The 25,885-nt window shown below is 36.1% G+C and overlaps 1 protein-coding gene across 2 annotated transcripts in view; it reads right to left on the bottom strand.

Annotated features, from left to right (window-relative positions):
* Window positions 1-1,925: 1,925 nt before the first annotated feature.
* The window catches only part of Dg (Dystroglycan), a 474,860-nt gene continuing 450,900 nt past the window's right edge, over window positions 1,926-25,885 (bottom strand). For both annotated transcript variants that reach the window (XM_069826023.1, XM_069826024.1), the window contains exons 5-14: window positions 24,718-24,840; window positions 22,981-23,139; window positions 20,803-21,096; window positions 16,987-17,139; window positions 14,428-14,741; window positions 12,410-12,556; window positions 11,105-11,462; window positions 8,643-8,885; window positions 6,464-6,634; window positions 1,926-4,441 (exon numbers count right to left, since the gene is read on the bottom strand). In XM_069826023.1, the coding sequence (XP_069682124.1) occupies window positions 3,506-4,441; window positions 6,464-6,634; window positions 8,643-8,885; window positions 11,105-11,462; window positions 12,410-12,556; window positions 14,428-14,741; window positions 16,987-17,139; window positions 20,803-21,096; window positions 22,981-23,139; window positions 24,718-24,840 (2,898 nt within the window). In that variant the 3' untranslated portion in view covers window positions 1,926-3,505. The remainder of the gene's footprint in view (window positions 4,442-6,463; window positions 6,635-8,642; window positions 8,886-11,104; window positions 11,463-12,409; window positions 12,557-14,427; window positions 14,742-16,986; window positions 17,140-20,802; window positions 21,097-22,980; window positions 23,140-24,717; window positions 24,841-25,885) is intronic.

Raw genomic sequence — 25,885 nt, 5'->3', positions numbered from 1 at the left:
GGTTCACAAACACTTTCATCGCACTTGAGCTTATCATGGGAAAAAACTTCAAAATATTACACTGTTAGACAAAACGCAACTAATATAAGAACACTATTAGCATCAGTGACAAATCATTTGCTACTGACAACTGTTGCGAAATGACGAATTTGTTCTGTGATTGTTAGAGTAACCGACAGTCGACACTGTCAGATATACCATATTTTGAATGCAGACAGTATTGTTGGTTGTATAGAACTGTCTAAAAATACAATAAATAATGTTAAAATGTTCAATCGTATTTTTATCAATTTAATAGCCTATTAACATTTGTTTTGTTAAATATAAATAATGTATAAACGTTTTCGCCTTTTACTGCATTATCAGATACAATTTGCTTCTATGATACCAGTATCTAAATTACATAGTGGAATTTTTGTTTCCTCTTATAGTAAACCATCAAATTGGTGTTATAATAATATATAATAATGACTCAAGAGTTTTATGTATTTTACTTGTTGGAAAAATTGTTAGGTTATAAATAAATCTACATTATATAACTAATTATATTCTACAAAACCTGTAAACTGGGACTAAAATTTCTAAACTACACAACATATTCTAATGAAGTAAATGGCAATCGAACGGAGGATGAATATATCCAATGTGACCTTGAGTTGAATCGGATGAAAATGTCATCTAGTGATACAAGGAGGAGAGGGAGAAGTTGAGGCACAGCCGAGGCAGTGCAACTCGAGAATGCGAAGCGACAGAACGTTCGCAGTAGTGTCAAACGTTTCGTAAAGAACCAGGCTACAATCTCAACTGAGCAACAATCAGCAGTCTACAAGTTAAATTAAAAAAATTCACGAGTGAGAAAATTCACAATGTTGTGGCAAATGCAGTGCAAATGGGAGCAGGTGCATAAACAACGGATACCTTACATTCTACATCCCATTCTGAGAGACATATTCACGTGTCTTTGATACAGCCTATCCCGATTTCTTTTATCTGAATTGGTCATTTGACTTCCACTCAAAAAGTTTGTAATAAACAATAACAATAGTACTTAATTCTTAGGAAAATATTTGAGGCTAAGAGGGATGAAGTTACAGGAGAATGGAGAAAGTTACACAATACAGAACTGCACGCATTGTATTCTTCACCTGACATAATTAGGAACATTAAATCCAGATGTTTGAGATAGGCAGGGCATGTAGCACATATGGGCGAGTCCAGAAATGCATATAGAATGTTAGCTGGAAGGCCGGAGGGATAAAGACCTTTGGGGAGGCCGAAACGTAGATGGGAAGATAATATTATAATGGATTTGAGGGAGGTGGGATATGATAAGAGACTGGATTAATCTTGCTCAGGATAGGGACCAATAGCGGGCTTATGTGAGGGCGGCAATGAACCTCCGGGTTCCTTAAAAGCCAGTAAGTAAGTATAGTACTTAATTTCCACTGTATAATTACTGTAATGCTTTCGGAAATACTTGAGGTCAAATAAAAAGATAACGTAGTTGTTGTTCAGTCAACTGTCTGAAGACAGGTCTGAACCTCAAAAGTGATACCAACAAGGTACCACTTGATGCAACAAAGCCAGGAGATCATGGGGTAGGGTGGCCAGTTCCTTTCCCCCTCCATTGCATGAATCACCAACTAGCTACATATTACACTAATCAGACTTCAGATGAATAAAAGCAATAATTGTTCTTTCTCTGACACATATCATCACTGCCTAATAATAGATGTACAATGTACATATCAGCCATAACTTAAATCAGAGGATGATAACGAAGTATAAGGCATTAAAAAAGATATAGCATGCAAATCAAATGTGAATGGTTGACAAATCAGAATACGAAGCAACATAATTCTGTACATCTGGGATGGAAATGAAACGAGAATGAGCACTGTTCCTTCATCTCAAATACAACATAGTTTAAAAGAGTTCTTCAGTTTTATTTTCTTTACATCTTACACGTCCATGATCAGATCTATGTGACAGTAAAAATGAAATACAAAAGACTATATCTTTCTTCTGTCTGTTCCTAGAATTTAAGATGTAATTACAACACATCCAAACACACAATTTCATGTATGTTTTTTTTTTTTTTTTTTGTTACACTTGATGTATTAACTGCTGAAATCCTGTTGAAGACTGCCTACACATCTGAGTTACTGACAATGTATAAACAATATGGACAAGAGTAGTCACGGAGCAATGTCTTGGGATAAAATTTTTCTTTCCAACGGACACACAGCAGTAAATCTGACCCAAGGCATCGCTACAATTGTAATTATTCTAACATACACAGTTCATCTGTTTAGTACTCATTAGTCACAAAATCCAGTGTTTTATACCAGTGGTTCTCAAATGTAGCGCACAATAGTGAAAACTGCTGAATCCCAACCTGCTGTCCCAGCTGCTTGTGTGATGTTGATGGCGAGATTATCAGCTCTTGTAGTTTTTTGTTTGTGGGTCTTCTGTAGGTTCCATGTTAATTTCTCTGAGAACCACTGATTCTTACATAAATAGAAACAAGCAGTAATGCACCAATATGCATTTTTTTAGGGATTCTTCTACTTGTTTTTATGCTGGCTATCAATCATTCACAGCTGATATGGTGCGTTTATTAATTCAATCAAACAACCCAGCTGCTCGAAAAAACTCACTCATACACACATCCGTACATACAAACATGAAGATTAACAGTTAGAATCGTCTAATTAAAATTACTCATTTTGAAATGTCATTCCCTGGTAACTTTAGAGAGAAAAAATTAATGACATGACACAGATGAGAAATTTTTAAACTCAAGCCAACTAACATAAATCTGTAAAAAAAAAAATTGTGCTGCCTTGAAACATGGTGCGGCCTATACAGGGCATGGCAGAAACATAACACAAAACTATGGAATGCCCAAAACATGATGGCAAGTCACAATGTTTTAAGCACATAGCATGCAAAATATAAATCAGCCAACAGTTTCCCCACAGCACTGACACCACAAAGGGAGGCATTTTCAGCTTTTTTTTCTCAAACTGTGTCCACCCACCAAAACAAATAAAATATATCAGCACTTACATACATCAGAAGTGACTAAGTTACACAAATAAAAAGGACTACGATGTGTTACAGGATAAAAAACGATGACGACACAGCAGGATACAGGTTTTTGCTGAGCATGCCTGGCTGGTGACTGTAACTACATGCCGGCGTGTTCTCGGAAGTCTCCCCTCTTGCTCTATCCGTTGGCAGTATCATGTATAACACCTCTGACTATTGTTGGAATGAGCACCACTCAGTGTCTTTCTCACAAAGCGAGCAGTGTGTGTTTTATTGCGACAAGCTGTGTAAGAGTCCCGCACTACTTGTGTATTGTCAGGGTACACTGTAATGGAGCCAAGCTGTGGTACATGGAAGGCACCAGGTGATCGATCGTCGTTTCATCTTCATCCGAGTCGAGTAAAGAAACATACGTGCACGGGTCATCTAGAGAATTGTGAAGCAATCCGTGTTAGGGAGGCACATATGGTGGTGGTTTCCGGTATGTCGGGGTAGGTTTAGGGCGGTTCTGTCTTCCAGAATCACGGCTGCTGGTGAAGGGAGGTGGTGGCTGGTACGGAGGATCCTCTGAGGCATTGCTATCGCCTAGGAGGGGATGTGCTGCTGTGGGAGGGGAGGCTGGGTGGTCTGGTTCTCCACGCTGGTACTCCGGGGGTGGTAACGGGGGTTTTTCCTCCTTCATAATGACGGGGCTCTTGTTTCCGGGATCTGGACGCTCCTCCAGCTCGTCCTGGAAGATGACGGGTATGCCCTTATTCCGAAAGCTTTGCCTCTCGTCTTCATCTCCCACATTCATCTTGCCAGTACGCCGCCTTCGGTATAGAACACAAGCTACTATCCCAGCCAGAATCAGCATCGCTGCTATTATAACTGCCGGCACTACAAAGGTTACAAGATACTCGTCCGAGGTTCCGATTGGTAGAGTGTCTTCACCTGGTGGACTAGGGCCTTCAGGGACGTGCCACACTGTCAGTTCACCCTGACATTTGCCAGTAGGCATCACTTGGATAGCTTTAACACTAAATTCGGGTCCCATGATGGCTCCAACGCGATCTGTGATGCTGTTGTCTTCATTTATCAACAGTTTCCTCAATTGTCTGATCTCGTCCTCTGGGCAGTGGTACGTTGGCAGCGTGCGGTTGTGCCACGTTACTATCGTCGAGCCGTCAGATATGGCACTCAGAGCTATGGCATCTGGGTTGTGGTCTCCGAAGAGCTGCTTCAATTTCTCCATAAACTTGCGCTTCATGGACGCACTGTTGACAAAGGACTCATGTGGCATGTCGAGTGTCATGCCAAATTCCACGCTGTACTGCACCTTGGGTGCACCGTGGACAACTACCACCAGTCCATCATTTGCTGTAAGGCTGCCACTGTCCTCACACACCTATACAACAAAACATCAATTGTCAGTGGCACTGCATAAAGAAATTCCTTAAAAAGTAATCTGAAGAAATCGTTTAAGTACTCGTAAATCTTCATTAAATAGCCGTTTTGTGTTGCTTTTTCAAATAAAAGCCCATCAGTTCCCTTTAGCAAAATTGTTGTATTAATATGTATGTGCATCATTTCCACATTAAATAAAACTGAATAAAAAATCGGTCAAATAGTTAAGAAATTTCTGTACACAAGCAGATATACAGATTCAAAGTCAAAAACAACTTTCCCAATATCATAATACATTTACTCAAAACTTATTATTTTCGCAGCATTTTGACATAATGAAAGAATGAAAAAAATTAAAGAAAAGTGAAATAACATTAAGAAAATGAAAACAAAATGGTTTTTGAAATTACTGTGTAGAGATTATGTGAATTAATTGTGTTTATTATCCCGCTCTCTAGTGTTGTGGCCTAAGCCATCATGTCTGGATTCAAGTTACGGAATAAGTACTAGTTCGAGTTCTCATGGGGAAGATATTTTCTCATGAAATTTCGGCCAAAGTATGGGGCGAGTCACGAATTTGGGGAGCTATGCTAGATAGCAAAATTCAGTTTCAAAAACCAGCTATAACAGCTGGGGGGAATCATCGTTTGTGCTGATCATATGTTATCCTCATACTGATTGGATGATCGTTTATCACTGCTGAGGTCTGTGGATAGTAAGCTGGTCGGTTTTGTCCCTTTTGTGGGCAATTGCGGCATGGAATATTTTAATTTTTATTACCATTACATGATTGTTTGTACAATATTTATATTAAGATTTTATCCAATTTGTTATTAAAAAGACAGGGAAGTAAAACATCTTGGAAAGCTGAAAAATAAATGTGAAATTATTAAAAAAAGTCTCGCGTTTTATTAAGTGAGATAAATCTCATAAATTTCATACACCTACACAATAAAATTAATAGGCCCACAAAGGCGCAGCATTCTTTCGTATTATTAAAAAATCAGTTCACTTCGCTCCATTTGCTATAAATAAATATTGATTTAAATCTATTAAATTTCAATAGTGCATATCTATTTTCTAAACCATCAGTGTGCTTCCTTTTAATTTATAAATAAATATGTTTCTGTAGTTTGTACGTTTTAAGACCTGAAGAATCCAAAAATGGGAAAATAGGTACATAATACCATTAAAAAAAAAGACTTCTTGGCACATAATTTATGATTGGAAAACACAGTTTCTAAAAATTTTTCATTCATAATATCCTTTTTTTTTTTTTTTTTTTCAGCCCCTCATACATTTTCTTACCTAGAATTTTTTTCTTAAAATTAAAATAGAAAGCTACAAATAGTGTCTTATATTTTTTATTCACAGTAGGAAAAAAGTATGATGTTGGAAACAAATGTTTAGCACACATTATAATTTTTTTTTTTTAGTTGATTATTTAACAGCGCTGTATCAACTACTAGGTTATTTAGCATCGAAATTGGTGATAGTGAGATGGTATTTGGCGAGATGAGGCCGAAGATTCGCCATAGATTACCTGGCATTCACCTTACGGTTGGGGAAAACCTCGGAAAAACCCAACCAGGTAATCAACCCAAGCAGGGATCGAACCCGCGCCTGAGCGCAACTTCAGACCGGCAGGCAAGCGCCTTAACCGACTGAGCCACACCGATGGGCTCATTTCAATTTGAATTATGTTATGGATTACTTTTAAATCACAAAAATATTAAAAAACGAGGTTGTAAATAAAATAGAATACTGACACACTTATAAAAAAAATTATACATGTTCTTGACATTCTCAGGGGTTTTTCTTCTTTATTTTGTCCAATGCAGTCATCCCATCCTGTGACCATTTCGGCCAACGTATGGGGTGAGTCATGAATTTGGGGAGCTATTCTAGGTAGCAAAATTCAGTTTCAAAAACCAGCTATAACAGCTGGGGGGGAATCATCGTTTGTGCTGATCACATGTTACCCTCATACCGATTGGATGAAATAACTAATATACTTTCTCACCAGTTGGTACTCCCTGCGGCCCTCATCTTCACGCATTGGAGTGCCATAAAATTCCTGATTCTTGACATCAAATTGTAGCCAATTTGTTGACGAGACAGGAGATCTATCCATTGTGAGAAGTGACAGTTTTAAGCTACGAGTGCTGCCATCTTCAGGGTCATAGAAGGTGTCCTAAATACAAACACACAAAGCTCAGTGAAAGACTTTTACAAAATCAACTTCTCGCAATAAACTGTATCTTTAATATAAAATCCATTGAACATACGCACTTATTATTCTAACCAACTAAAAGGTCACTGAAAACATTCAAGAACAAAGTTGATAAAAGAGAATACTAAAAGAGTGATGGTGATTTATTTAATACCGTTAACTGCGTGAAACGTTTATGGTGTCCATGAATGTTATTGTGAGCATGGTTGGGAGTATAAGGCTGTTTGGGATTTGAAATAAAATTGTGGTGTTTCTTTCCATTTCTATCTTTATACTCTTAGTCAGTGCTTGAGATGAAATAAAAAAAGAACTGGGATGGTTTCCCACTTTTCATTTATAGACGTAAGTTATGAAAGCATACTGTGTGATGTACAGTCTGTGTTTCATCTATATCTACAAACATATTACAGTAGTTTAAATAGCATGCGTTAATGGGGGTGATGGGTGAAATTTTTGTCATTTTCAGCCAAAAATCGTATTTTCTTTTTCTTGTAAAAAATGAATCATCAATCTCTTATTTATATGTTGAGCATGTTTCAGTGCTCTCTGGCACTCGAAAGAACAAAAATTACGCAATATATAAATGGCTGTACCCTTGAACTTCGATTCCATACAAATTGTACACACTGTTTTCTGACACTTTTTTTCAGCACATTTCGTCAATTTCGAAGTGTAAAGGCTCTTACAATTTTGACGATAGGAACACGAAATTTTGACTGCATGTTCTATATATTGTGGTTAACAAAATCGTATGGGTTTTTTTGATTAAATGAACACTCTTTTAAATAAAAAATGAAATATTTATAGTGGCAATGGAAAATTTCTATTGTTAAGTGTTCATTTTCGATCATGTGGTTAAATTAACAATCTTAATTGTTTCTCTTATTTCCAACCATTATCATATATACTCGAATAATCCCCGCATATTATTTGCAAAAATTGGCAGCTAAAAACTGAAAATTGGGGTGCGGGTATTATTTGCAGCAAGGTTGGTATGCTGACCTTGAAGCGATAGCGTGTGTAGCTTTAAGAAGTGTGGATTACTAATTCACTGGAGAGAAAAGAAGATAGAAGACGATATGCTGTGGCAAGATGGCAACAATGATGATTCCAACGCCAACAGTTCTTTTGCCAGCAACGATGAAAGTGATGGTGAATGAGGTAAATTATTTTTCTACCAATATTTTGCTGTTCTTACTCATGCAGGACGTAAAATTAAAATTATTTTTCTTTTATTGCAGATGCTGGATTATGTTACAACATGACCAATATAATAAATACCATACAACTTTTCTTTGTAACAAAAACAAATATATTTTTTCAAGATTTCTTTCCATAAAATTAGGGTATTGGGATTATTTGAGGGCGGGGATTATTCAAGTATATACAATATGTTCCTGTATAAACTGTAATGCATCTTCTATCTTAGGTATGTACCAAGCTGACTTGAGTGATAATCTTGTGTTACATTGGTTGGTATCCAGTGTTCAGGTATTTGGCAATGAAGCCATCTGCCATCTTGCAACCCAGTGGCATTGTATTAATCTTATTAGAAAGAGCTTCGCAGTTCAGTAATTGATTTTCATCCATCAGTAGATCTTTTTTGCATAGAACACAGTTCGGTGATTTAAGAATTCCTACTTCCATTACCTAAACATGTTCATTCATATGATCAGAAAGTCCTACTATTTTTTAATGTCTCATGGTGGTTGAAGATCTTCACAATTGAGAAACAAATGAGCCAAGAAGTTTAATGTGGGTAGTATGTTACAAAACCATCAACAAAGAACAAACACAAGACAAACGGTAAGAACCTAATTCCTATGGAAAGGATATAGACCTCCAATTCTCTGTCACGAATGCAATTGATTCAGTTGAAGGCATAAAATATATTGTATAAGATAGATAGGATAAATAAAGGAATTAAAAAATAATTTAAAATTTTAAATGTAATGTACTGTATAGTTACCTCAGGTACTTTGAAAACAAGAAGTCTGCCCACTGTTGCGTTGATGTGGTCCACAGGATTCCGAATAATTGGGGGGTAATTCTCGTAGGGCACTTTTGGAAGAGGCGGGGGAAGCTGGGGCTTACCAATCACCAATTCACATTGATGGAGACCTTTGTATGTGACCTTTTTCGGTTTCAGAGACGGGGAAAGAACTTCCTTCAAAGCAGTTGACGGATCTCCATCTTCATTTAGTGCCAGTACCTACAACAATTTATTAACAAGTTTAACTCTGAATTTAAATTATTATGAGCAGCATGGTTTCAATGTTTATTTATCTTTGACTAACGTTAGTTAACATATTCAATATCACGCCATAATCTACACATTTTATGTCAATGGAGCAGAATATGTTCTTGTACAAGCATGGATTTACAATGGTTCATTTCAACTTCAGTTGTTGACAATATACACAAAAAAAATCTCTCTCTTTCAGCTACTGAAAGAATATACTTTACGAAGATTTTAATTGCAAATTAGGTTAAATATAAAATTACAGATGCAACTGTATGGAGATGTGTTAAGCAGAAAATAAATTAAAAATAAATTTAATATGTAAGTAAGACAGAGAGTCTGCGTATTTATTTTAAGATTATGTAATTATGTAACATATAAATTAAATTCAACATGAATAAATACAAAGAATTATATAAAAAGACTGTAAATGATGAAAATTGTTACGTTTTTATTCTTATTCTCGTCACCTAAAAAAATTCACTGCTTTCGAATTATAAGAGGAGCTCATTGTTGGTAAGATTTCTTTTTTGTACTAATGGCGGGTACTTGACTTACGTCATTCACACATATGAAGTTAGTTATGTAGACTAATCTACCGACAGAGTCTTGCCCAGGGTGCGCCATAGGAGGCTGGTCTACGCTACATCAGTGATGAGATGATTATGGAGATTTGTTGGGATGCTACAGGGGAACAGGAGCTCCTGGAGAAAACTCCTGTGTCACCTGGACCACGGGCTTGCCCAAGTTAAGTTACAAATCGGGGGTACACAGGGGATCGAACTCAGGGTCCACAGGATTATAAGTTCAGCGCTCTAGTCACTAGACCACCATGGCAACTTGTTGGTACAGTCTGTGTCACCGTTTTTGGCGTGTGAAATAAGTAATGGGAATGTTACATTTGCAGTCAGTCTGACAACTGTGTTTGGCAAATGGCTGATGTAACGTGTATAGGAAATGGTACCATTCTCAGCTGCACTAGCAACATGCTCACAAACTGGGTACTATATATCTAGAACACATGCCAAAAATGTTGGCGCCAGCTGTAAGATAATATTGTTGTCACAACTATGAAGAAGTGGCCAAATGGAATTTATGATGGAACAAAGCGTATTGTAGATCATTGTAGTCTAATATACTGTGGCTTAGTGTAGTGTAGTAAATTGCAGTTTAGCATAGTGCAGTATACTCTAAAACAGAGCAGTGTAGTACAGTTCAGCATAGTGCATTGGCCATCCCTGTTACAGAATACCCACCATTTTGTTCTCTGCTATTAAAACCGATATTTATAGTGGTCGTCAACTGAAGGAACAATTCAATTTTGCTCAAAAACACAGGATTTTCAAAATATGGAACTGTCTCACAATTAGCTATATTAAGGCACACAATAGTTCTTCTTCGTTAAAGTTTCCTTGTTATTGTCCAGTGCCTCATGACACCTACAAGAGGGTATTTATTACTTCCATCGCTCTAATTTCTGGCAGCCAATCGCGTTGCAGGTCAGCTACATTTAAACGTGTGCATCTTGTGATTCGCTGATGAAGACGTTATTCATTTCTTAAGGCTCGATAAATACTTAATATAATCGCCCGCCATTTTGGCTCTTTCGTTGGCGTTCGCAGAAAGCACATGAAGACGTTATTTGCTGCTCAATTATTTGCTGAATTACAGTGCGTTTGATTTATTATCATAGAAGCTATGACATGATAATGTTGAACTGTGTGGCAAATAGATTCCTCATATGGTAGCTCGGCAACGAAAGAACAAAAATGGCGAACGATACTACCTACCTAGACTTTATAGAGCCTTCACTTCCTAAGATGTAAGCAAAGAGGAGGAGTCACGCCGGGAATAACAGCGTCGCGACTATAACAACATTAATTTTCGACGTTAGCAAGAAATGACCAACTTGCCTGTAGTCCTCTTTTTCTGGGATAAGGTTCCTTTATGTGTCATAGGTCTACGACATGGGCTTTCTTTCTGAAGAAAGCCATGCTGAGAAGTTTTATATCCCTTAAAATTCATCACTCTCGGTCGGATTTGAGCCAGCAAACATCAGATGTGATGGCACAAACATGATGATCACGAGACCACTGAAGACGACTGAATTTTAAAATATGAATTTCTCTTAAAAACTGATCATTTGAAGCCAGTCAAGTTCTTTTTTATAAAAACGTCTTTGAGTTTACCTTGAACAATCTGTTGACGTCATCTTTGGGGCAAGTGTTGCGAGGAAGAGTTTCGTTGGTCCAGGTGAAGATCACAGGATTTGCATCCATCAGTGAGACGGTGCGCACGACAATCTGACTCATATCCGGGTCGCCATACAGTCTTGCCAGTCCATCCATCACCTTAAGCTGCCAGTCCACAGAAGAAGCAAAATCGAACTTCTTCTCGATGCGCAACTGGAGGGAGAACTCGTGGTTCACGTTGCGACGACCCTTGTGATGCTGCACAGTCAGCTCCAGGTTGTCCGACACAGACTTTCCTTCTCTGTCCATTGCCTCCACGACGAACACCCATCTCGAGACGTGCTCTTCCAGAGGTCTGTAACAACATACAACTTCATCATGTGGGTCGAAATGAAGTCAAAAAACGTTCATTCTGAATGCATTGTTTTCAATTTACATTTATGTTATATTCTATCCATAGATGTTTACAGTGGTTACAGAATATCTCTGGGCATAACAACCATTACGATTTCGATTTCTGGAAGTGGACTTGTGGGAGGAAAAGATGGGTGTGGCGACATTATCTGTATGAAAACAAATCTTTCACAATGCTGAAATTAAAAACATCCACTGTCAGATTCAATTACTTCACTGTACTAGAGGATCAACATATAGAGTGGTGAGTAATTGATGTTTTCAGTTTTAACATATACTCATAACAATCCACATTAAACCATAATTTGTTTATTTTTCCTTTATCTCACCCTTCTTTCTCTGTGACATAGACCAGGTTCGAAAATATTTTGCGTCCACTGTAAATTAGGTTTCTATGAATGAGTGATAGTGGTAGGTAACAATGATGACGATTTTGATTATCCTTGCCATTATTTGGTCCGATTCTATGAGTGTGGTTCATAGATGTCGCTAGTGCTGAGAAGTGTAAACCACTTAGTTTGTTAGAGACTACAGGCAGTGGATGTACATTACACTAGTAATGAATGAATGAATGAAGATGATGATGATGATGATGATGATGATGATAATTGTTGGGATGTCACAGGGCAACTGGAGCACCTGGAGAAAACCCGTGTCTTCCCTGGACCACACACTTGCCCAACGTAAGTAATAAATTTAGGGTGGGTCACTCAGGATTTGAACCTAGGTCTTGTCTTATTGATGACAATATGGTGATATTCTTAATTTTTTAATAGTGTAAGTAGTGAACTGTACAACAACTCTTTTAAGTTTTGACCTAAACCCAGCCAAAGCATTATTCTTAGTACTTTCACTACCATGTTGAGTTTAATTACAAGTTTTACTCACAAGCCATAAACTTCTTGGTTTTCTGGATCGAATTGGAGCCAAGAATTTGCTGGTACTGCTGTGCCTTCATTTGTTTTAAATATGAGTCTTAGATTTCTGGTGTTACCATCTTCCAAATCAGAAAATGAGTCCGCTGGGATTATATACCTGTAGGAAAACAATAATTGTTATTAATACAGTAATATTATTTTTCTTAACTTAAAATTATAACTTTCTTTTGAATTGTGATAATAAGTCAACTATCATGGCAATTCTGATGGGTCCACATTCAAACAAAGGAAATGTTTGGATTATCATGGTTTAAATTTATCTATGAATGTAATTAAGTTTCTTTGTTACATATGATTCCTGTTCAACATCTGTAAGGATAGAATGTTGTTTACCATAATTGGTTTGATTTCAATGCCTCCAGGTATAGTAAACTCCTACTCAGAGGAATTTTTGTAAGTCATAATTCATTACCCATAGTGGCCAGAACAGATGAAGACAATATGTAGCAAAGTTGGACTCTAGCGTGAGAAACAAAGAGTCAACAAATTTTGCTTGAAGTTTTTTTTTAGCCAAGACATAGGTCCTCTGGGTTAACTTCCTTTCAGGAGGAAGTCATGCTACAGATTTTAATTCCTTAAAAAATCCACTGTCCCCACACCTCGTGGCAAGTATGATAACCATGTGACCAGAAAGGACGACCTATTATGAAAATTGGATGGAGTTACGCAATAGACTAACCGACAATTTGAAAAAATTGAAATATTTGCACAAATCTGTTGTTGGCTGGATTATTTAACTTGGAAAAAATCAGGAACGCGATATCTGCATTTGCTGCTATTTATAACCAAATTCGTTTATTTCATAAAATTTATTTATTTCGGAATATGTATGATAAGAACTTTCTTGTGTTAAATTTAAACGTACCTTATTAACATGTTTCGACCTATTTTCGGTCATCTTCGGAACTGGTCGTTGTTGGTCTTGGCGCCTCTTGTTTCCTGTGTGGGTGCGTTCGTAGTGTAGAGTCAAAGAGTGTATGTGTTTTGAAATTGAGTTGTGTGTTGAGAATATCGTTGGGGTGTGTTTTCGTGTGTCTGTATATTTCATATTGTTCTAGTGTGTTGAGTTTCTGGCTTTTTGGTTGGATGTGCAGTATTTCCATGTCTGTGCTGATGTCTCTGTAGGTGTGGTTGGCATTTGTGATGTGTTCTGCATATGTGGAGGTGTTTTGTAATTTTGTTATGACTGTGATGTGTTCTTTGTAACATGTTTGAAATGATCTGCCTGTCTGTCCTATGTAGAAGTTGTTGCAGGTGTTACATTTGAGTTTGTATACATGTTACAAAGAACACATCACAGCCATAACAAAATTACAAAACACCTCCACATATGCAGAACACATCACAAATGCCAACCACACCTACAGAGACATCAACACACTAGAACAATATGAAATATACAGACACATGAAAACACACCCCAATGATATTCTCAACACACAACTCAATTTCAAAACACGTACACTCTTTGACTCTACACTACGAATGCACCCACACAGGAAACAAGATGCGCCAAGACCAACAACGACCAGTTCCGAAGATGACCGAAAATAGGTCGAAACATGTTAACAAGATACGTTTAAATTTAACACAAGAAAGTTCTTATCATACATATTCCGAAGTGATACAGTGTTAAAAGTTGTGTAATCAAGATGTATATTTATTTATTTATTTTGCTGCTGGTCTGTTATTAAAAATTGGTTAGCCTTTTTTAGTATTATTTGTGCTAATTTTTGTAATAGTGTAAATGTTACAAAACGTCTTGCATGAAATGTTTAATAAAACCAGAATTATTTCAATTGTCAATATCTCGAAAACAGCTTTTTGGCAGTTAGTCTCTTATTGCGAAACTCCATCCAATTATAGTTCATTATATCAGGATTTGAATTTTAATGTTTGAGAAATGTCTGTACTTCTTACACTTAAATTACTGGCCCAAACTTCAACTTTCAGTTAAAAAGTACTTACCTAAAAGCTTTGCCTGCAATTGCAACTTGTTTGGGCAGACGATGTTCTATTGTTGGCTGGATATTTTTGACTCCAAAGACTATTTCTTCTGTTGTTCTCGAAGTTGCTGGTCGTTCTGTTGTAGATTTTTCTGTGCTTGACTGCTCGTCAGTTACTAGGAGAGGTGTGGACGAAGGTGTGGATTCCTCTGTGATGGGTGAAGTCTCGGTTGATTCACTAGTGCTGCTACCGCCAGTACTACCACTAGTACCACTACTGCTACTAGGACTAGAGCTTGGACTACTGCTGCTCGAAGAGGGCAGAGGTTCAGTCACCTAGCATGGGAAGATATAGCCAGTGTTCACCATGTTGTTACATAAGCCTATGTTTCATTAGAGCCCGGAATTTTCGGTGCAAAAAGTTAATATTGTTCCTCGCTATAGTTTATAAATATGGCCCCAACTTCTTTGAGATGCCATTCTTGTCATTCAATATTTTCCCTTTGGTACCGATAAAAGTCTTTAATCCTCTTAACCAGCACTTACAAATTAGCGCACGGTTAATAAGACCCATTGCCCAGTTCATGTGACTCTGTTGTCAATTATTACATATCGGAATCTTGTGAACTGACACCACATTAATTCATCTACACTCGGTGTCATTCTTAACTTTTAGGACCTAAAATTCGGGCTTTATTCATTATATTCTTTATAATTTTCATTTTTTATGGGAGTACAGTACAATAATTCCAACTGAAGATTTTTCACGCCAAAAAAAAAAAAAAAAAAATGATAATAAGAAAAATAACTCCTGACTTGTTCCACATGTTAAAGCATCCATGCTGATGTAATATCTATGGAATACAATAAATGGATTTAATTTAATTTTATTGGACTTGTTACCTTACATGATAATAACCAGACAGTGGATTTTGGGTCCTGGAACTGAATGTTAAGTGTAAATCAGTTGCAGAGAGGTCATTGAACTTATTGCTAAGCTCCCTCCATGAGCCAAGGGACGTGACGTCTTGTCGCTGTGTAGGGACCGAAAATCTGCTGTCTGGCAATAACAGACCACACAGTTTCATTTAGAGATTCGTGAAGGAAGAAAGGGAAGATTCTTGTCACAACCACCACCACCACCACCACCACCACCATTACCATACCACTCTACTCCCACCACTGTCATTGCTGCCACTGCCATCCCCACCACCACCACACCATTCTGAAAGTTTTGGCAATGAAAAAACCCTACCACAACCCAGGGTTCTTTCTAATCCATATCCAGTTGCTATATCAACTGAGTTACTTGGCCACTTATAAAGTTTTAAATAAATATTTACCAATGTAAATTAAGCTGAGACATGTTTTAAGTTATGTATGAAATCATTATGAATGGAAAGCGAAGTAAGGTGGTAATTAATTGAAAACAGTAATATTAGTTTTGTATTGATTAGATTACAACAAATAAACAAAAATCTTAATAATATCTAGTGCGGTATAAGTCAGTTAACTGAAAATGCAACACCTAGTGTAGCAATAATGTTATGCTTAATTTTTTATGTTTGCACTTTATTATAACTTATGATAATTATTTGAAGTGACCAGGAGCGTACACAAGGGGAGGTTACTGGATTGAACCCTTCCTCCCTTGAACTTAAAAAAAAAAGTGACATATTGAGATTTGAGTATTTTTTTTTTATCCATAATCGTTTTCCCTTCTCTAATTTTTCACTGTCAGAGTAACAAAATCTACATCGACACAAGGTATAGTCCTCCTACTCCTCCTTCAATATAATCAATGTACTTAGCGCTGTGGCACATTTGAATTATAACAATGCTATCATTATTATAGAGAGACCTATTGCCTAATACCGACCTTCTAATAAAATGAAGCCAACAAAATATGAAATTGAACTTATTGTGAAACATATTGAAAAGGTTGTTTTGACAGTTCTGCAATGCAGATATTAAATATTGTGCATTTTCGATTTTAAACTCATTTTAAGAGTGGTATTCACACGTTTGTTAGTTTGAGTTCTGACTTTACTGTGAAACGTTTTGTGCATTTCACAGTTCATATTTTTAATATAAACTTCTTGTGTAAGTGTAATAATGACACAAGCATTTTTTATTATACAAGATTAAACAGAAGTTAAAATTTGTTAAAAATTGGATGGTTGTGATTTTATAAGAATATTCATGAATATCTTCTATTAGAACATAGTAGGCTATAATATTAATAAATATACCGTAACATAATACTAATACTAATAATAATAATAATAATAATAATAATAATAATAATAATAATAATAATACACAAAATTTTAAATGACAATAATGCAAATTGTGAAACATTTTAATAATGACCCCTCCCCTCCCCCTTGACAAAATTCTGCGTATGCCACTGGAAGTGACCAACATTATAGTGTCTTGTCAGAAATTCCTAGTTCCTTAGAAGCAGTTCTTACTTATTTCTTTGGACGACTGGACGAATGCTACAATAGTTAAGTGACTTATGCCTCATCCCATAGTATACATTATCAGGCATAATATACTATACAATTTTGCTGCATACTTGTGATGTAGGCAAGTCCGTTGTCACAGAAGGTTCCACTTCTGAGACAAAGACAGGTGTTGCTGATGGCGTAATTTCCGCAAACTCATCATATGCTCTGCTAGGCTCTACCAGAACCTCGCTGCTCATTAGATGTGTTGGACGAACAGGTACCTGCAAAATGACGTCTTTATGTAACTAGATTCTAAATAATTAAAAATTAATATTTCATATTTCTTATCATTACTTGAAAATACATTTACATGTTGGATAAAACACACACCTCTTAAAGATGCGTGTGTGTGGGTGTGTGTATATTTGCGCGCCCGCTTTCAAAAAAAGTTGTTGTTGGTTAGTCAACTGTCCGAAGACAACAGGTCTGAACCTTACAAGTGATACCAAAAAGGCACCACTTATGAGGCAACTAAGCCAGGAGATAATGGAGTAGAGTGGCCAGTTCCTTTCCCACTCCATTGCATACATTGCCGACTAGCTACATATTTCACTAGTCAGACTTCAGATGCATACAAACAATTGTTTTTCCTCTGTCACATATCGTCAAGTGAGATGTACTACCTGATAATAGATGTACATATCAGCCAGAACCTCAATCAGAGGGAGTGAACAGAAATATTACCGCATGTAGACCATTATGTAGTCCTTTCATACATAAATAATCTGACGTGAAACGGAAATACTATGGGTAGGAACACCGTAAAACAATGAATAAAATATATCAAAGTCGATAAATAAAACTACTATAATTCGTGAAAAAAGTCGTTATTTAAACATGTAAGTCGTGAAGGTAAAGTTTGAATTTAATCATGGAAATCACTTTCCAATAATATAAGACACGCATTCCCCTACATTATTTCTTCGTCTCCATTGCGTATTCTTCCTGCAAATGTGGAAAATATTTTTTACACATTTCTTCTTATTGTGAAACTTGGACTCTCACTTTGAGAAAAGAACAGAGATTAAGGGTGTTTGAGAATAAAGTGCGTAGGAAAATATTTGGGGCTAAGAGGGATGAAGTTACAGGAGAATGGAGGAAGTTACACAACGCAGAACTGCACACATTGTATTCATCACCTGACATAATTAGGAACATTAAATCCAGACGTTTAAGATGGGCAGGGCATGTAGCATATGGGCGAATCCAGAAATGCATATAGGAGTGTTGGTTGAAAGACCGGAGGGAAAAAACCTTTAAGAAGACCAATACTTAGATGGAAGTAGCATGACAGATCAAAATGTTCAAAAGCAGGACATTTGAAGGAAAAAAGCAGGATATTTTGAAAAAAAAGTCTGACAACACATTAAATTCCTTTTCATTCACTGAGAACGATAAAAACAATAGGCAAACACAGTACCAAAGCTACCCATTGTTATTAATCTTACAATTTTATTGTTCATACTTCTGTGAAGAGGAAATGTCCTTCAGTAGCTTTGGGGATTTCAATAAATAGGTGAGAAATTGTTTACATGTAAAATGCTTCAAATTATATTGTACTGTTACAATACCCTTTACTGCTTCTGCTGATAGTCTGTTCTTTTCATCTGACCATTGGGTAGTGATTAGTGAAAATACCCTTTCAACATTGGCACTATGTGCAATTATTGAAAAAAAGAATTTACATATATACAGCAAAGTTCGGAAACACTTACTGTTCGCGCAACTTATCTGGGCAGCTAAAAGAGCGGGGTAGCGGGGTGTAGCGAGGTTGTTTGTAGCGGTAGCGTGGCAGGAGAGGGAAGAAGAGGGGCAGCGAGAGAGCACTAGGGAACCCAAGTGCCTAGATAAGTTGCGCGGACAATAACATTCACAACCTGCTCAAAAAATGTAGTCCACTGAAAATCTATTGTTTCTAAGAAAATTGCTTCATCTTGCTTCAAAACAAATTCTTTTAGAGCACAGAATTCATAAAATGCATATTTTTCATATAACTTCGGAAACACATGCTTTTGACGTCAGATTTTATCTTATATAGGCCCTACTGTATTTCAATATTTGATACATTATGTTGTTGAAAGGCAGAAAGCCAGACATTGGGGCTTTATCGTAAAAAGCCGGCCGGATGATCACAAAATACTAAAAAAGCATGACATGTCTGGCGAAATCCGAACATCTGGTCACCCTAGATCAGCGTTTCTCAAACTATGGTCAGCAGACCACCTGTGGTCCTCGAGATCTGCCCTTGTGGTCCTTCAAAAAAATACATAAGAAAAAATAAAATTCAAACGAATTGCATATCACACTACGGCTGAAAATCTCAGAGTTTCGAAATGACACATGACAATCGCCTTTCACTTTTTCTCCCAGTACTGACATTTTATGAGATTTATTATCCTACTCGTCTACCGAATTCCCACTCTACCCTCAGCAACAAAAGAGGGATTTAAAGCACTATGAACGTGGTGTTTCTTGCCATCTTTTCCCTGCACGTCCCACGTCAGGAACCCAGCCAGGGACCACCCAAATTCATAACAGAGGACTAAAGTACCGAATCTTTTCATGTATTTATGACTTTCTTAATAGTTTTCCGATATCCAGTCTGCACACTGAAATGGTCACGTACTGTATGTCGTACACCAATAATAGAACGTGTCAAATTGCATATTTACTTGTTGAAAATCGGGCATGTTTCTGCATTAATTCTTTTTATTTCTGTTTTTCCAGATGACGACATAAGAAATTTTAGACTCCGCCTATTTTAAAATCCGGGCGAATCAGAACCAAAAATTCAAATTGCAATACCTTTCTAATTATATTTTTTTGTAGCCAATCTCAAGTAACTTAAAACAAATTCTGTGCATTGTTGATTCGTCACTTGCCTATTAGCAATTATTTGTTTAAATTCCTTCTTATGTGGTACACGCTAGTAGTTGTCTATGTCTCTGTTAAATAATGCCCATATACATAATGGAAAACTGGCTTCGATCTGGATCATTGAAAGGAAAGGAACGTGATTATACGCTTCATTTAGGCACTGCTAATAGTTCAGAAGCTGTGTGTGAAGATATTAATATCAGTGATTCTAGTGTCATTAAAGAAATATCTAGTCCTATTGAAAGAAAAAATACTTTCGTAAATATTACAAGAGTTATTTGGAACTTGGATTTACTTGGTGTGGCAATGAGAGTGAACCAAAATCTCGGTGCGTTGTTTGTTACGAAGTGCCTTCAAACGAGTGTATGAAACCCGCGAAATTGAAACGGCACTTAGAGACGAAACACGCAAGTGTAAAAAGTAAATCTGTAGAATTATTAATGTGAGTACCAACATATATTTATTTTGTTAATTAATAAGTTAAAGGTTATCCCAACTCTAACAGCCTTGAATTATTAAAAAAAACTAAAATAAATTTTCTTCTATTAACATTAACTTAATTAGTTAATAGTAATATAAAATTAATTGAAATAAATTAATTTTAATTAGTTAATTCTATTTTAAAATATAGGTATACTGGTATTAAAATATGCTACAAGAATGATAAATTTGCTTTCGAAGGGAACAAGAGTAAGGTGGTCCGTGGAACTATTCTGACTTAAAACGGTGGTCCCCACTTCAAAAAAGTTTGAGAAACGTTGCCCTAGATGGAAGGATAATATTAACATGGATTTGAGGGAGGTGGGATATGACGCTGCGACTGGATTAATCTTGCTCAGGATAAGGACCAATGATAGGCTTATGTGAGGGCAGCAATGAACCTCCAGGTTCTCTAAAAATCATAAGTAAGTTAGTAAAAGAGCCTATCTGATGGCTATGAGTTTCCAATTTGGATTTGTCTCATATAACATGATCATTCCTCCAGAATGGTATACTTTGTCACTTACTAGCACAGGTGTTGGCAATATGGCGCCACCATAGAGGACAGGACTAGTGGGTAACCTGTATCCCACATTGGTTACAGTATCTGGTATGGCACTTAGTCCAGGGCCAGGCTCCACTTCTCCATGGTGATGTCGGTGAGGGTGGGAGGCTGTTGGTTCTGGGAACACAGGCGAAGGCATTGTGGGGACGATGTGGACACTTGGCACAGCTTCCGTCTCACTTTCAGCACCATCATCCTCGTCACCATCCCCATCATCCCCATCCAGAGCTTCGTCATCGTAGTCTCCAGATCCAATCTGCAACATGAACCATTGATTTCGTTAACTATCAATAATAACTACCGGTATTGCAGACAACTGAATTAAAAGCATTGAGGAAAATGGTGGAATTGAATGCTATGAAAGAATAAGAAATATAAGCAATAATTTAAACTACAAGAAAAATAACAATAGTACATATTATGGCAAAGGAAATATGGTACCGGTACTCTGATTTTAAATTTTAATCTATACAGAATAAATGAAGGTACAGGTTATGTACGAGAAGAAAGAAAGATGAAAATATTTTATTTTATCATTATTGAAAATACTGTTACAATTCAAAAACCAAATTTCTGAATTTTTACGAAAATACAAGTCCTTTGCTATTTCTTCCGAAATATTGAACGAACATTGTTCATATACAAGCCAATTCAACCAGGAATGATGATACAAATGAAATACAGTAATTAAAAAAAAAGCATAAAGAAAATGGCGATTTATTCAAAATCAGCACTAACAATTTTTTATTTTTATCCTTTATATAAGATACAGTGATAAACTGATAACTGAAATTATTTCAGTAGATTGCCCCCATAATTCTGTTGGTGAGGGAGCATGCTTTTGCCTTTCTCTATCAGGATTCTGTGACAGCACATACAGCCGACCATTTTGTACACGAACTTCATAGATTATTCGAAAGCAGAATTATCTGTATGAATGTGTGGTCCCATCGATTCCTGGCTTAACCCCTTCTAACTTTTATCTCTGGGAAACTAGGTATAGAATTCAAAGTGTTAAAAAATAATCCATATTTCCTGAAATAGCTGAAAAACAGCTTCTTGGAAAACATTACCTCTACTTCTCAATGGTAAATACAATGGGTGATGCGTCAATTATTACACAGACGTGAAAAATAACTGGGACAAGAAGGCAGACAGTTTCGGCATCGTCTTTCTTAATGTGGATGAATAAATGACATTTAACTGCTTACATTTATTAATATTTTACATTAATAGTTTATGAAGAGTCAAATTATCAATTCTGCATTGCACATCATTGAATGAGAGTAAGTTCTCTGTATAACTGGAGCTTGGGAGTGGCTCAGCCGAGAGCCAGTTTGTCGTGTTGCAATTTTTGTCTACTGTCTATTCACCTAATATGATTTTAGTATGAAATTAATGGGTCTTTATTTGGAATCAAAAACATACATGACACATAAGTTCAAGAATTCTGTTACATGACTTATTTCGTGACTCTTTTTCTTTTTATTTCGCAGAATAAACTGCTAAATGAGACAGATCAGTTAGTACGACGGAAAAAACGGTTAATGAAGAGAAATCGATTATTATAATATATACAGAATTATTTTAACTACAACTCAACTCAGCACTGGAGTTAGGTCTTCAAAAATAACAGAGTAGAGGAGATGCATTGTCCAATGGTTTACCACTCCTTGTAAAATGTACATACATTTGTTATGTAAGAGTGTATCACTGATGCGTGGTCTTAAAGATTTTAATCAAAAGAAAGGAGTCCCAATATACTACTAATATATGTTAATGTTTATATCACTTTATGCATAAGGTGAACGTATTTCCTTGCTTCTTTAGTGTTACATCCATGTGTTTGAAATTACTAGCTACAGCGAGCCTCACAATTCTCATGGTAATGCTATACTTGTAAGAATATAATTTTCTTTTCTGTCTTTGATTTCAAATAGTTTTTGTCAGCTCAGTTCACGAGTTGAAGGTCGTTTGCAAGTATTTCTGGAGCACACAGTCTTCAAATTGATTTGAATCAAACGTAACATAACATCATCCCATGACAAACTTTCCAAAATATTTTGAAATATGGATACATTTTTTTGTATAATAACATGAAAGTTGCAAAAAATAACAGCATCCTCTGTGGTGGAAATACCTCTCTGCGTTCCCTGTGTCCAGAAGACACTTCAGTCTTTACATGCCAACCCACGACAGGCTGCTGCAGCACCTCTGACAGCGTTCCGTCACGGGCCTGTTGCTTCAGCTGCTGCACCAACTGTGAATTCTGTTTCCACAGATGTCCATCACAGCCAACCTGGAGTTAAAGAATCGTGTGAAAAATACAACTTCATCTATATTGTCCTATATTTAATAATATTAAAAGCTATTATTATGCCAATATACTGTATGTAAATATGTAGTAAACAAAACTGTTTAGTAGCAGGTAAAGCTAGAAGAGATGACTCGCATTTCAACACACAGAATAGGAAACATACTGTGTAATAAGTGATAAGAGGATATTCTACGATAACCATTTTATTCAGATAATAAAATACTGCTAATAGGAAATATGTCATGTAGTAAGTGATAAGAGGATATTCTACGACAATCATTTCATTCAGATAATAAAATACTGCTAACAGGAAACATAGGCCTACTATGTAGTAAGTGATAAGAGGATATTCTATGATAACCATTTAATTTAGATAATAAAATACTGCTAATAGAAAACATGCCGTGTAGTAAGTGATAAGAGGATATTCTACAACCATTTTATTCAGATAATAAAATACTGCTAATAGGAAACATGCTGTGTAGTAAGTGATGAGGATATTCTACGACAATCATTTTATTCAGATAATAAAATACTGCTAACAGGAAATATGTCATGTAGTAAGTGATAAGAGGATATTCTACGACAATCATTTTATTCAGATAATAAAATACTGCTAATAGGAAACATAGGCCTACTATGTAGTAAGTGATGAGAGGATATTCTATGACAACCATTTAATTTAAATAATAAAATACTGCTAATAGGAAACATGCCGTGTAGTAAGTGATAAGAGGATAGTCTACGACAACCATTTTATTCAGATAATAAAATAATGCTAACAGGAAATATGTCATGTAGCAAGTGATAAGAGGATATTCTACGACAATCATTTTATTCAAATAATAAAATACTGCTAATAGGAAACAGGCCTACTATGTAGTAAGTGATAAGAGGATATTCTAGGACAACCATTTAATTTAGATAATAAAATACTGCTAATAGGAAACATGCCGTGTAGTAAGTGATAAGAGGATATTCTACGACAACCATTTTATTCAGATAATAAAATACTTGCTAATAGGAAACATGCCGTGTAGTAAGTGATGAGGATATTCTACGACAACCATTTTATTCAGATAATAAAATATTGCAACGCAGACCTGACACATTGTATTCTTCACCTGATATAATTAGGAACATTAAATCCAAACGTTGGAGAAGGGCAGGGCATGTAGCACGCATGGGCGAATCCAGAAATGCATATAGAGTGTTAGTTGGAAGGCCGAGACGTAGATGGGAAGATAATATTAAAATGGATTTGAGGGAGGTGGGATATGATAGAGACTGGATTAATTTTGCACAGGATAGGGACTGATGGCAGGCTTATGTGAGGGTGGCAATGAACCTGCGGGTTCCTTAAAAGCCATTTGTAAGTAAGTAAGTAATAAAATACTGCTTTAAGTATAAAAAATATGAGATCGATATTTCGAAATGTTTAAGAGGGAGGGGGAGGAGGATGATAATGACGACGACAATGAAGAAAATGCCAAAGATGATCAAATTAATCTATCAGTTGGCACCGTATATTGCAATAGGATTAAGGGAATAGCTGCTTACCTGCCATTGAATAACAGTAGAATGTTTGTTTAGCCTCTTTTTGACATTGCCTGGACCTGCCAGTACAACTGTATCTCCTAACAAATCTTCCTGTGTACTCGAAGGTTGAAGTTGTAACAGCTCCTGCAAATATTATACTTAATTTGTAACTGATTTGACAAGTAATTCTTTTATATATTTTCATCAGTTTTCTATTTTCTCCTAGCTTAATATGTTTTGCAGTAAAAGAATCAGCATAAACCCACCAATGAAACAGATTCTTCACTAGAAAAACATACTTGTATTAGGATATTAAGTCAATGTGCATCAATACAACAAAAATGTAATTTATTATTAAGGATACTGTATTATGTGCATTTCTGTAAGTTTGTATTTTTTCACAATTTACAGAAGTCGAAAAATAAAATCAAATCACAGAAATCTTTCCTATTATTAGGCTAAATAAAAACTAAAAGTGGTACGAATTTAAAATGACATACATTCTAAACTAAAAGTAATGCTCTTACTAACAGTAATGAATAATTAATTATAGTTCGTGCCATTATTTTTATATAAGCTTTTACATTAGATATATACAATAGAACCTCGATTATCTGAACGTTCAATGATCCACACGCACTACCAAATGTATGTGCAATACCGGAAAGCACAGAAAATGACAAAATATTGGAAAAAAGATGCTTAGTGATGTTTTTTTTCGTTAGACTTTCTTGTACTGAAGGTACAAAGTACGGCTGTTTGTAGTATTTGTAGTATTTGCACTACCAAATGCATGTGCAATACCGGAAAGCACAGAAAATGACAAAATATTGGAAAAAAGATGATTAGTGATTTTTTTTTTTCGTTAGACTTTCTTGTACTGAAGGTACAAAGTACGGCTGTTTGTAGTATTTGTATTGTTTAGTTAAATACACTACCCATATTATCATTTATTTTGTATGTTTTAACTGTTTGTGTGAACATTAAACTTCATGCATTGATTTCTACAATCTTTTCTTATATTTATGTGTAAGTGGTTTTCTTTTTAAGTTCAGATAGAGCAATTCCATATATTTGGTAAATTCAGTGAGGGAAGTGGAAAAAAACCAGAAACGGTATGCTACCCCAAGGTTTTTCTCCTGGCATATCCCGATTTAAAAAGGGCATACCCCTTCCTTACAACATACAC

The sequence above is a fragment of the Periplaneta americana genome, chromosome 5, assembly GCF_040183065.1.
Source record: "Periplaneta americana isolate PAMFEO1 chromosome 5, P.americana_PAMFEO1_priV1, whole genome shotgun sequence".
Classification (NCBI taxonomy): domain Eukaryota; kingdom Metazoa; phylum Arthropoda; class Insecta; order Blattodea; family Blattidae; genus Periplaneta; species Periplaneta americana.
Note: the sequence above shows the minus strand (reverse complement) of the source record. Positions and strands in the feature narration are given on the sequence as shown.